The 14,358-nt window shown below is 40.1% G+C and overlaps 1 protein-coding gene across 1 annotated transcript in view; it reads left to right on the top strand.

Moving 5' to 3' along the window:
* The window catches only part of wipi2 (WD repeat domain, phosphoinositide interacting 2), a 66,574-nt gene that overhangs the window by 24,598 nt on the left and 27,618 nt on the right, over positions 1-14,358 (top strand). The window contains exons 2-4 of the mRNA XM_078240148.1: positions 2,996-3,078; positions 8,244-8,413; positions 13,873-13,969. Of these exons, the coding sequence (XP_078096274.1) occupies positions 2,996-3,078; positions 8,244-8,413; positions 13,873-13,969 (350 nt within the window). The remainder of the gene's footprint in view (positions 1-2,995; positions 3,079-8,243; positions 8,414-13,872; positions 13,970-14,358) is intronic.

The raw sequence follows: 14,358 nt of genomic DNA, 5'->3' as shown, positions 1-14,358 counted from the left end.
GTTCATACAGTGCTTTTTCTCAGCTGTTTTCAACAAAGAACCACTATCAGAATTTTCAACACTAGTTTCAGTATTTCTCTGTCTTGAATTATCATGTGTGTTCAAACTTCCACGTAATCTCTCAAATACTCAGCCCCCGTAGACTACTATTGTTTCACAGACTACAGCAAGGACACCAACCTTACGATTGCTTCAGATATCTTGCTTCTCCCGAGCCAATTTGACCCAGTCAGCACTTTACAGTTATGCTTTAACGTTAGTGTCAAATTCCAGTTCCTGTTTTCCTTTTTACTTCAGTCTTCCAGGAAACTTCTCTTTTCATTAGCTAGTTTCCATAGCTGTTCTTTAGTTTCTGTAGTTTGCTTTCTTGCCCATTGCTCCATTGTATTGCTTTTCTGCTTTTGGCAGAGCTGTTCCCTCACTCACTGTCAAACCCCTTCTGCTCTGGGTTCAGTTAAATTACACTGACGAGGTCTTTCTTCTTAAGGATGTCCCTGGTTGCTAAGCAACAGTTTATTCTTTCTCCAACCTCTTACTTACTTTTCACATCGTAAACTCTCTAAGCACAATGAAACCAAAAAACCCAATACTTTGTTTAACGTAAATCTACCTAGAGTTTTACCCTTTCTTACACAAAAACACTAAACTCGAATCTGTACTTTATTTCTAATATCCAACAATGCGCAAACTGACTACTTAAAACTACCACTGCTCCCCGACAGTGCTGAAAAAAATGACCCTGTGCAACAACCTCTTCATAATATTGTCATTAAAATATCCACTTATTGGACTTGATTTGACTAGAATTGAGTAGACAACACAATTTTGTTTTGCCTCAGTAAGGTCCAGCAATTGTGTTGTAAAGAGTTCATTCAGCCTGTGAACCCTTTACTTGATGATGCCACTATTCAACAGCTTCCTGCCAAGGATCTTTATTTTCCTGTTGTTTAGAATGTTCCATATTTTATTGAGGTCTTGAGATAAAGTTGCAGTTTTATCCAGGGATTAAGAAAGTGTATGATTTGCTAACTGACCTCTGCCTTTCAGGTCACATTGACCTTGCGCTTTTCTACTTTCATGGTTTAAAAATGGACGTAAATATAGTTGAGTGCATTCCTGGTTTGTGAGAAGTCTATTATTTGTTGTCTTTTGCTCCAATGAGTGGGCCTCTTTCATCTCAGTGGGGCTGCAAGATTGAAATTGGGCTTGTTCATTAACCATGATATCATGAATTAGATTAAATACACTTAATACACTTAATATCTTATAATTTATAGAACATACTTAATCTATATTAATAGAACTGTCATTAACTTCAAATGGCAAAAACAAAAGAAATATTTATATTTTGGACGCAGAGGAATGCTCAGCACGCTCAGTCACTCGTGTGTACAATCAGCATGCACCTCACTTCACTTGCCCTGACTTGATGTGCATATTTAGTCATACCGGTAGGAAAAAAAACATTCGGACTGAAATCAGTGGATTCCTGCTCCACTGACCTAGAGTGTTGGTATTGGTATGTTTTTGAGTATGGGGACATCACAGACAAACCAATCTTGTCATTGCCTGATATCCTGACACCTGTACTTTTCCAGTCCCTGGAAAGTTGTCACAATCTTCCCAGTTTGTATTACAAAGAACCACATTTGGTGGGTGAGGTAATGCCTTTATCCATGAAATGGATAAAGTGGGAAGCTCTCGAGCTTTCACTTTTACCAAGAGCTTCCCACTTTATCCGTTTCATGGGTAAAGGCATTACCTCACCCACCAAATGTGGTACTTTGTAATACAAACTGGGAAGATTGTGACAACTTTCCAGGGACTGGGAAAGTACAGGTGTCTGGATATCAGGCAATGACAAGGTTGGTTGGTCTGTGATGTCCCAAGACATTGAACTTGTCTAGTTGTGGAGAGTGTGACAAAATGGAGGAATCCGGTTTTACCTTTATAAAGGTTTCTTTAATTCCAACATCAGTTGGAATTAAAGCAGATAAAACTGGCTGCAGCTAGAATCTTGTCCACATTTAAGTCAATACAGATGTTGTGAATTTCCTTAGTTGTCTGTGAATGAGCAATTCACCTTGTGTCATTTCTCCACCATTTCCCCCATAAACTTGCACACTCTTTCTTTTCAGGTAATACTCTTTTGAATGCTTTGATCAAACCTGTCTCCTGCATCCCAGACCTTAACAAATAGCTGCATGTAAAGGGTTTTTCTCATGTTGCTTTTGCTTCTTTTGCCAATTACTTTAAATATCGAGGGAGGATCCATGTTACTTTTGTACAAATGCAGATTGTGGGATTTATTTAGTCATGTGTATGGCAGTTATGTTTTTTTTGCCAAATTCAGGATGTACTAGTTAGTTTTCTTTAGGACATTTAACAATCTGTACTGTTCAACTCTGGGAGAGTCAATTTGGAAATTCCAAGAAATAAAATTCAGAGTACATCCTGTATGTAAGAAAGACCAGGGAAAACAAATGCAAAAATGTTATTTGCAAAGAGCAGTCTCATCATTTAGCTCGATATTTTATTGACTAACGAATTAGAAGCATTTCTATAATATATGAATGTGCTGTAATAATTTGATTCACTTGCTCATCTTTATGTTAAGTAAATTTGCTTAATCATTTAAGCCTAAAACAAAGTCTGATGTGATGCTACTCATTGAAGAAGGGAGAGCAATTTATGAAGGAATGGAATGCTTTCAGCAACTAAAATAATTAACAGGTTGTTCTGTCCATTATCCTGAGCGAGTAACTGAATAAACTATTTATCAGTCCTAATGTGTTCTCAAACTCGGCTGTGAGAGTGGACCAAGGTACAGGAGGTGAGTACAAAATGTGGAAAAGACCCACATATGTGGCAGGATAAGTCCAGTCCTCAGCCGTATAATTAGATTAAAGTAGCTGTTATTTTTGAGCAGCCGTTGATTAAAACTGACCTGCTTTTGAGTTTCCAATGAAAATAATTTTTTTAATTTTTAAAATAGGTCTCTCGCAGTTGGCACTAAATCGGGTTACAAGTTTTTCTCACTTTCATCGGTGGATAAATTAGAACAGATCTATGAATGCAGTAAGTGATCCAATTTGAATTGCAAATATCCAAAGCAATGTTTACAATGCAGTGTAAATGTAAAAATTGTCATGTTCCTTGTACTGTATTAATGTAGTAAAAATCAAATTGCCCTCCTCAAGAGTGCATTATCTTTCTGGTCAGTGCAAGTGTTGGCAGTGAGGTAATTAGACCGTTGTAGCCATGTTATACAAAAAATCTTTCTCTACACCCTAGCTGTGACTGTAAAACTATATCTGCACTCCTTTCCTTCTCCCCTATGTACTTTATGAATGGTATGTTTTGTCTGTATAGCGTGCAAGAAACAATACTTTTCACTGTATCTCAATACATGTGACAACAATAAATCAAATCAAAATGTTTTCATTTTGGGGAGGCCAGATATCAAAGATAATTTTAAAAATTAAATTGGTCTCTATGGAAGCAGGAATGCTTATATTTAACAAATCGTTGGTCGGCATGGTGGCACAGTGGTTAGCACTGCTGCCTCACAGCGCCAGGGACCTGGGTTCAGTTCCGGCCTCGGATCACTGTCGATGTGGAGTTTACAGCATGTTACGGAACCGACGAGGGAACGAGCTATTTTGGATCTGGTATTGTGTAACGAGGTAGGTAGAATTAAGGATCTTATTGTGAAGGACCCTCTTGGGTCTAGTGACCACAATATGGTCGAATTTCTGATTCAGATGGAAGAGGAGAAAGTTTGGTCTCAAACCAGTGTCCTCTGTTTGAACAGAGGGAAATATGATAGGATGAGGGATGAATTGGCTAAGGTAGACTGGGAGAGCAGGCTGGCAGGTAGGATAGCTGAGGAACAGTGGAGGATTTTTAAGGAGATCCTTTTCAGTTCTCAGCAAAAATATATTCCAGCAAAAAACAAGGATTGTAAGAAAAGGGAGAACCAGCCGTGGATAACGAAGGAAATAAAGGAGAGTATTAAAATAAAAACAGCTGCGTACAGAGTGGCCAAAAATAGTGGAGAAACAAGTGATTGGGAAAAATTTAAGAAACAACAAAGAGAGACTAAGAAAGCGATAAAGGAAGGATAGACTATGAAGCTAGGCTAGCAATTAATATAAAAAATGATAGTAAAAGATTTTATAAATATATAAAAAGGAATAGAGTGGCTAGAGTGAATGTTGGACCCTTGGAGGACGAGAGGGGGGAGTTAATAGTGGGAAATGAGGATATGGCTGAGTCTTTAAATAAGTTTTTTGTGTCGGTCTTCACGGTGGAGGACACAAATAGTTTGCCAAATATTAACGATAGAGGGTTGGCAGCAGGAGAAATACTTAATACAATTAATGTTACCAGAGAGGCAGTGCTGGGTAGACTAATGGGACTGAAGGTGGACAAGTCCCCGGGTCCGGATGGAATGCATCCCAGGGTATTGAAAGAAATGTCAGAGGTAATAGTGGATGCGTTAGTGATTATTTATCAAAACTCGTTGCATTCTGGGGTAGTGCCGGTTGATTGGAAAACGGCTAATGTTACGCCGCTGTTTAAAAAAGGAAGGAGACAAAAGGCGGGTAACTATAGGCCGGTCAGCTTAACGTCTGTAGTAGGGAAAATGCTGGAATCCATTATTAAAGAGGAGATAGCAGGGCATCTGGATAGAAATGGTTCGATCAATCAGACGCAGCATGGATTCATGAGGGGAAAGTCGTGCTTGACGAACATGTTGGATTTTTATGAAGATGTGACTAGGGCGGTTGATGGAGGAGAACCGGTGGATGCGGTGTTTTTGGATTTCCAAAAGGCGTTTGATAAGGTGCCCCATAAAAGGCTGCTGAAGAAGATTAGGGCACACGGAGTTGGGGGTAGTGTGTTAAAGTGGATTGGGGACTGGCTATCCGACAGGAAGCAAAGAGTCGGAATAAATGGGTGTTTTTCCGGTTGGAGGAAGGTAACTAGTGGCGTGCCGCAGGGATCGGTACTCGGGCCGCAACTGTTTACCATTTATATAGATGATCTGGAGGAGGGGACGGAGTGTAGGGTAACAAAGTTTGCAGACGACACAAAGATAAGTGGAAAAGTGAATCGTGTGGAGGACGGAGAAGATCTGCAGAGAGATTTGGACAGGCTGAGTGGTGGGCGAGGATATGGCAAATGGAGTATAACGTTGAGAAATGCGAGGTTATACACTTTGGAGGAAATAATAACAAATGGGATTACTATCTCAATGGAAACAAATTAAAACATGCTACCGTGCAAAGGGACCTGGGGGTCCTTGTGCATGAGACGCAAAAGCCCAGTCTGCAGGTACAACAGGTGATCAAGAAGGCAAATGGGATGTTGGCCTATATTGCGAGGGGGATAGAATATAAAAGCAGGGATGTCTTGATGCACCTGTACAGGGCATTGGTGAGGCCGCAGCTGGAATACTGTGTGCAGTATTGGTCCCCTTATATGAGGAAGGATATATTGGCATTGGAGGGAGTGCAGAGAAGGTTCACCAGGTTGATACCGGAGATGAGGGGTTTGGATTATGAGGAGAGGCTGAGGAGATTGGGTTTGTACTCGTTGGAGTTTAGAAGGATGAGGGGGGATCTTATGGAGACTTATAAGATAATGCGGGGGCTGGATAGGGTGGAGGCGGAGAGATTCTTTCCACTTAGTAAGGAAGTTAAAACTAGAGGACACAGCCTCAAAATAAAGGGGGGTCGGTTTAAGACAGAGTTGAGGAGGAACTTCTCCCAGAGGGTGGTGAATCTCTGGAATTCTCTGCCCACTGAGGTGGTGGAGGCTACCTCGCTGAATATGTTTAAAGCGCGGATGGATGGATTCCTGATCGGTAAGGGAATTAAGGGTTATGGGGATCAGGCGGGTAAGTGGTACTGATCCACGTCAGATCAGCCATGATCTTATTGAATGGCGGGGCAGGCTCGAGGGGCTAGATGGCCTACTCCTGCTCCTATTTCTTATGTTCTTATGTACACATTCTCCCCTTGTCTGTGTGGGTTTCCCTCGGGTGCTCCGGTTTCCTCCCACAGACCAAAGATGTGTGGATTAGATTGATTGACCATGCTAAATTGATCCTTACTGTCATGGTAGCATGGTAAATATGAGGGTTACGGGATTGTTGTTGGTACAGGCTTGATGGGCCGAATGGCTTCCTTCTGTAGTGTAGGGATTCTATGATTCTATTCTATGAGGGAGGCCGTGCTTGGAGTCATAGAGTTTACAGCATGGAAACAAGCCCTTCAGCCCAACTTGTCCATGCTGCCCCTTTTTTTAGGAAAGCTTGTAGGAATTTTGAAACATAGAAACTAGAAGCTCTTTGAGACTGCTCCTCCATTTGTTATGATCATGACTGATCATCATATTCAATAATCTGATCTCCCCCTTAAAGCCTGCTTGCTTCTACATCCATCGCATTGCCTGTCTCCTTGGCCTATCTTCCATTGAATCCTAATCCATTCCGTTGCCACTTCCAGGCTCAACTATTCCAATGCTCCTGACCACCCTCCCATTCTCCACCCTCTGTAAATTTCAGCACATTCAGCAAACACTGCTGCCTTTGCTCTATCCCTGCTCCAAGTGTCTGATTCACACATTAATCCATCATCATTGCATTCACTGATCTACAGTGGTCCCCTATTGTATCATATTTCAAAATGGTCATCCCTGTGTTTAAGTCTCTTTATGGCATGATCTTCTGTCAACTCATCCAGTACTGCAATTCCTACAAATAGCAAGAACTTGGATTTATTTATCATCTTTAACAAAATGTCCCACAACATTTCACCAGAGTGTTATCAGACAAACTTTGACCTACGTCCACATCAAAGAGGTTAGAAAAGGTGACTATAGGTTGGCCAGAATGGTGGATTTTAAAGAGCATCTTATGGGGAGAGGGGTACAGAGGGCTAGGGAGGGAATTTCATAAGTTAGAGCTTAGGTGGCTGAAGCCAAAGCCACCAATGGTCAGCAAAGGAAATCAGATGTACAAGAGATTAGAATTAGATGAATGCATAGAGCTCGGAGCAGTGAGTTCATGGAGGGATTTGAATAGAAGGATAAGAAATTTAAGATATTCCAGGACCCAATGTAAATCAGTAAACACAGGGATGATGGGTGAAAGGGATTTGATGTGAGCCAGGGTATGGGCAGCACTGCAATGCTTGCCTCTGGCCAGCATTTTAGTTAGTTCCAGATTGAGGTTTAACGTGAATTTTTAGGTGCAGAGTAAAGCTTAGGCAGTGCCACAATGCATTTTTACTCAAACCTACGAAACACTACACCGTGCACAACGTTTGAAATTCCGCTTGTACTAAACCTCTCCCTGACCCACCTGAATCAAATCCGTTGGACAGTTTTAAGTGTGAACATTACTCATACTGGAAGCTGGCTTGAGACTGCAAATAATAGTTTACATCAAGAACATCACAGTAAGCAGAAGGAAGCTCTTATAGGAGCAGATCGTCTGTGATGTTATGGGTCTGTGGAATGACTGTGACATTCAGTTAATCTGGCCTGCCAATTTAAACTGAGTGCTCAAGTATGTCGGTATGATTTCTTGGAATTATGGATGATTGTGTGTAAATTCTTCAGGTGAATTGGAAATCAGTAGATAGTAAATTTTACGCTCCCATTAGAAGAACCCAGGCTGCAAGGCCAGACTGTTTAAGATCAATTTTTTGCATCTGTAACAGTGTAATGAGTATGCTCTAGATTTTTTTAAAAATCTGCTTATATAAACAATACTTGTAGCATGCATTTCCTCTCTGTCACTTTGCAAAGAAAATATATAAAGAAAGGAAATTGTTCAAGGATGCACATCTACACTTTGACAGATGAATGATATTGTGAGTGCAATTTTGTGAGACCTGTGCCAACGATAATTGTGTACAGCAGGCAATCTATTTGACTATTGTTAGTTCACAGACCTGGCTGGGGGAAAGTTATATTGTAAGATAATGTCCTTTGACCTGGGAATTTTTAAATAGAAAATGTAATATAAGCACATGCCCTGATAAATATAATTCTTGTGTTTATTAATTGAAATACAATAATGAGTAATGGAATGTCTTTTTGGGAGAGAAATCAGCTAAGTGAGCTGCTGTTGATTACACGTCACTGAATAAAATTTATTTTCCAGCAGTTTTTACATTTCATCACAGTTGTTTAATGTGACTTTTCTTTTACTCAATGTCTACTTACAGCTGACACAGAAGACGTATGTATTGTGGAACGGCTGTTTTCCAGCAGTCTAGTAGCTATTGTGAGCCTTAAAGCACCCAGAAAGTTGAAGGTTTGTCACTTTAAGAAAGGAACAGAGATCTGCAATTACAGTTATTCCAATACGATCCTGGCAGTCAAACTAAATAGACAGGTGAGGATCTGTGGCATAACTTTTCAAAGCCATCCATTGGGTTGTGGCAGGACTTGCGGGTTTAGTCTTGCTTAAACATAACTAAAATATGCTTAAAATCTTAAATAAGCATACACTTCCTTCAGTGTAACACTTCCCATCATATTTTAATTACATATGTCTTGTCACAAACTTGTTTAGGCTTACATGCCTCTCAGTCCTTCTGGCTTCACTTCTAAGCATGGTATTGTAGTGATTTCCTTCATAGTATCACTCACCAAACTTGTGCAAAAACAATTTTCTTGTTTGGCATTCTTTGAGTCACTCTGAGCCTCCTTCTGTGCTCAACTGCTGGTATGTCTCACTTATTTTCCCTTTGTTGATCCTGCCTAACACTAGTCCTTCCCTGAACGCCAGTGCCATTTCAAGTTGCCTAGTTGCCAATGCCCGTTGCTGAATGTTCCTGAATGTTTTGCTGCATTTCTTCTTTTAATGGATCAAAAGCAATTCATGTACTGAATAAATACTCAAAAAGTGTTGTTAAAAACTTGTAAACCTTGCAAAGCTAGTTGTCATTTGATGAACTCAACAGGACGAGTCACCTCTAGGGCCGTAGCAGGGGGAGGGGGTAGTTAATAACATAAACATAATGAGAGCGGTGACTAAAAGCACCAGAGAGAATTGGCCAATTTTCCCAGGTCTCCTACCTTTTAATGCCTTTGGCACTCCTTTTTCACAGATCCACTTCTCCTTCAATTCCACTCATTTCCTCCAAATGAATAGTGTTGCAGTGTGGACACACATGGGTCATACGTATGCCTGTTTTTTTTTTGTGTGGGGTTCATGGAACATTTCTTGTTCCAGCCCTACTTCATCAGTCTTCTTCAACTTCTTTTCTGGTTTCCATCCTTCTCTCACCTTCGCATGGTCTATCTCCGGCTCTTTCTTTCCCTCCCTTGAGGATAGGCTAACAACCAATATTCGCTATAAGCCCAATGACTCCCTCTTGCAGCATCTAACCTGTTAAACCCCAAGGTAGTTGTGGATGTTTCCCTCAAGAGAGAATTCAGAATTTGGAGCATATTTTCACAAGGGGTCACCCATTTAAAATGGAGACTAGGAGGAATTTTGTCTCTGAGGGCCAAGAATCTTTGGAATTCTAAACCCCAGAGAAGTATGGGGGCAGAATCATTGAATATATTCAAGGCTGAAATAGATGGATTTTTGAACTAAAGGGGAGTCGAGGCTTATGGGGACTAGCCTAGAAAGTGGAGCTTAGACTAAGATCCACTGATCTAAGGTATACCATATTGCAAAGGCCAGTGGCAGGCTGGAAGATTGGGAAACTTTCAGACATAAACAAAGGATACTAAAAAAGTAATAAAAAGAGCCAAGGTAAATTACAAAAGAAAACTAGCGCAAAATATCAAGAAGGATAGCAAAAACTTCTATAGGTATATAAGAGGGAAGAGAGTCACTTGGGTGAATGTTGGTCCCTTGGAAGATGAAACCGGAGAGTTAATAGTGGGGAGCACTGAAATGGCAGAGATGCTAAATCAATACTTTGCCTCAGTTTTCACGGTGGAGGACATTAGTACCATTCCTATAGGAATGGGCAAGTCAGAGGTAATAGAAAGGGTAGAACATAGAACATTTAACATCGATAGGGAAAAGGTACTCCGCAAACTATTGGGACTGAGGGCAGATAAGTCTCCTGGGCCTGATGGCCTACATCCTAGGGTATTAAAGGAAGTGGCGACGGAGATGGTGGATCCATTGTTTATAATATTTCAAAATTCCCTGATCACAGGAAAGGTTCCAATGGATTGGAAAAATGCTAATGTAACGGCCTTATTCAAAAAGGGAGGGAGGCAAAATTTGGGAAATTACAGACCAGTTAGTTTAACATCTGTTATTGGGAAAGTGTTTGAATCGATTATCAAGGAAGTAATATCAGGACATTTGGAAAATCAAAACGCTATCTATCAGAGTCAGCATGGTTTTATGAAAGGCAAATCATGTTTGACTAATTTGCTAGAGTTCTTCGAGGAAGTAACAAGCAAAGTGGATAATGGGGATCCTGTAGATGTAGTATATCTGGACTTCCGGAAGGCATTTGATAAGGTGCCGCACAAAAGGTTAATTCACAAGGTTAGATCACATGGGATTATGGATAATTTATTAGCTTGGATAGATGATTGGCTGATGGACAGAAGACAGAGAGTCGGGATAAATGGGTTTTTTTCTGGGTGGCAAGAAGTAATTAGTGGAGTGCCACAGGGTTTGGTCCTTGGGCCCCAGCTATTTACAATCTATATTTATGACTTGGATACAGGGATAGAAGGCTCTATAGCCAAATTTGCAGATGACACAAAAATAGGCGGGACAGTAAGTTGCAATGAGGAAATAAAAACCTTACAAATGGATATAGATAGGTTAGGAGAGTGGGGCAAAATCTGGCAGATGGAATTTAACGTGGATAAGTGTGAGGTTGTGCATTTTGGTCGAACAAATGGAAGGCAACTTATTATCTAAATGGGGAGAGACTTCGGGGTGCTCTGGTGCAAAGGTATCTGGGTGTCCTCGTTCATTGGTCATAGAAAACTAGCATGCAGGTAGAGCAGATAATAAAGAAAGCAAATGGAATGTTACCATTTAAAACTAAAGGATAGGAATATAAAGGTAAAGAAGTATTGTTGCAACTATACAAGGCATTGGTGAGGCCACTTCTGGAGTATTGTGCACAGTTTTGGTCCCCTTATTTGAGGAAAGATGCAGTGGCATTGGAGGCAGTTCAGAGGAGGTTCGCTAGATTGATTCCAGAGATGAGGGGTTTGTTGTATGAAGAGAGATTGACAATTTAGGCCTATACTCTCTGGAATTTAGAAGAATGAGGGGAGATCAAATTGAGGTATACAAGATGATAAAAGGATAAAGTAGACGTGGAGTGGATACGTCCGCTGGTGGGACATTCTAGGACAAGAGGTCATAATCTTAGCATAAGGGGTAGCAAATTTAAAACAGAGTTGAGGAGAAACTACTTCTCCCAAAGGATTGTGAATCTGTGGAATTCACTACCCCAAAGTGCGGTGGATGCTGGGACAGTGAGTAAATTTAAGGAGGAGTTAGACAGATTTTTAATTGGTAATGGGTTGAAAGGTTATGGGGCGAAGGTAGGAAAATGGGGATGAGGAGCATGTCAGCCATGATCGAATGGCGGAGTGGACTCGATGGGCCGAATGGTCTAATTCTGCTCCTATATCTTGTGAACCATGATCTTATTGAATGGCAGAGCAGGCTCAAGGGGCTATTTGGCTTACTGCTGCTATAATGTTGTTGTGTTACTTGTCCCATTACCACTCACTTTGGCTTGTACGTTGTCCCTTTGTCATTTAATCTCTCCTGCCCTCCACACTATTACAGATATACCCTTTTGTTCATTTCTCACCGTCCCCCTTTTATTTACTCAAAATCTATTATGTTTTTAGTTTTCCAATTATGAAAGGTCACAGATTGAGATGTTAACTCTTTCTCTCTCCACAAATGTTGTCAGACCTGCTGAATGTTTCCAACCTTTTCTGTTTTTATTTCCAGCATCGAATAATGTGATGATCTGTGTTTTAGGCTCTTCGCAGTAAGAAGTCTCACAACACCAGGTTAAAGTCCAACAGGTTTATTTGGTAGCAAATGCCATAAGCTTTCGGAGCACTGCTCCTTCGTCACGAATCAATGGACGAAGGAGCAGTCCTCCGAAAGCTTATGGTATTTGCTACCAAATAAACCTGTTGGACTTTAACCTGGTGTTGTGAGACTTCTTACTGTGTTCACCCCAGTCCAACGCCGGCACCTCCACATCATTATTAGGCTTTTCCCAGTGAATTGCATAGAGAATAATGGATGATGGAGATTTTTAGCTTATTATCTCATTGAACCATCACTAACCAAGAGATGTAATCATTCTACGCAATTTATGTTTTCATATAATATATGCATTATAGAGTTTCTGGGTTATTTTCTCTGTCAGAGATTGTGAATTGGTAATTGGACATTGGTGCATAATGTTAGAATTTGGTGAAGGATACGACGGGCAAATCTTTTATACACTTATAAGCTTTTATTTACAGAGATGTATTTCACATGATATGCACCTCCAACTAACAATCTTTCAACCTGCTCCTGAGCCCTCAGTTAATGCTTACCATTTGAATGCAATTAACAGAAATTGATAAACAAATTACACATGATATCCACATGAATTAAGAATATTTGTAATATTTTGAGAATTCATTAATTTTCTATTTTTCCATTGATTACCAGGAAGCCTGTGTTAAGTGCTTGTCTGTTTTTTTTCTTTGAGTGTCAAATGGTGAAGTTGCAATCATGTTGAATCATAGAATGAAACAGCCAGAAGAAGGTCATTTCACTCATTGTGATTGTGCCAACTCTTTCAAAGAGTAATCAAATTAGTCCCACTCCCTGTTCTTTCCCCATATCACAGCAATCTGTTCCTTTTTAAAGTATTTATTCAATTTTCTTTTGGAAGATAGGTTTGAACCTGTTTCCGCCATCCTTTCGAGCAGTGCATTATAGACCATAACAATTCAGCGCCGAAGTTATTTTGCCAGTTACCTTAAATCTATGTGCTTTGGTTAGAGACCCTTACAAAGTGCTTTCACGTTTGTTGCTGTTTAGCTTTAACTACAGTTTATGGATAGGATTCTCCGGCCATTCATGCCAGCGGGATTCTCCCATCCCGCTGCTGAGAATGGAAATTTGGCTGGAGAATGGATATTCTTCGTCCTTTCTGACAGCAGCGGCGGGGCATGAATAGCTGGAGAATTCTGGCCTATGTTGTTGATAGACTCGGGTCTAAACAAAACCAACAGAAGATACTTAGCAATCAAGATGTATTCCATGGGACATTCATTGGAACAATGTTGTGTCCAGGTGAACCTTGACAGTAGATAAAAGCAAATTACTGAGGATGCTGGAATCTGAAACAAAAACAGAAAATACTGGAAAATCTCAGCAGGTCTGACAGCCTCTGTGGAGAGAGAACCGGGCTAATGTTTCAAGTCTGCATGACTCTTTGTTACAGCTCTGACGAAGAGTCATCCAGATTTGAAATGTAGCTGTTCTCTCTCCACACATGCTGTCAGACCTGCTGATATTCCAGCATTTTCTGTTTTTGTTGTTGTAATTTGACAGTAGCTTGACTATACTTGGCATGCTGACATTTAAAGTGGTTAGTAAGATGAAATCATTACACCTGTGGAGGGTGTAATGATTTATAGCTCACACCTCACATATGATTCCTCCTCAAACCTTCAATAATTGCGCCCCCAACCCCATTCACTGTTAAAGAAAAGTTTTGAGGATAGAATTCTCTTTGATTTTAAAACACTAGGGTGTATTAAATTAGTTTTGATTTGCTGTTGCGATTCTCCAAGGCTAATATTGACTTGTTTTCTTTCGTGTAGCGATTGATAGTATGCTTGGAAGAGAGTTTGTACATTCACAATATCCGAGATATGAAAGTACTGCATACCATCCGAGAAACGCCACCAAACCCCTCAGGTAATTCCTACACTGTAAATACCAGCTTTAATACCAAAAAGTGGGGTAGTGACTTTATGTACCAGGTTTCTTTTAGAGTTGTAAGCATATATTTTTCAGCCAACAACAGCAATTAACCTATTTAATTAAAAACAGTGTCCAACATATTACATGAGAAAATTATCCATATGAAGTGTTTATCCTACTTGTTGGCTAAAATTCATACATAAAAATACATCAAATCACTCTTAATTGAACAATACTGACTACCTCAAATATTACTTAAAAGTTGAGAGTTAAGCACAGCATGTAGACAGCAAAACAAATACCAAGCAAATCAGGCTCCCAACCCAACAATAACTTCTGTTCATACATATAATCAGCATTGTACTGTTCAGATTTGTTTTATT

This window comes from Mustelus asterias, chromosome 23 (genome assembly GCF_964213995.1).
Source record: "Mustelus asterias chromosome 23, sMusAst1.hap1.1, whole genome shotgun sequence".
Lineage (NCBI taxonomy): Eukaryota > Metazoa > Chordata > Chondrichthyes > Carcharhiniformes > Triakidae > Mustelus > Mustelus asterias.
The sequence above is the reverse complement of the archived record's forward strand: the minus strand, read 5'-3'. Positions and strand labels throughout refer to the sequence as shown.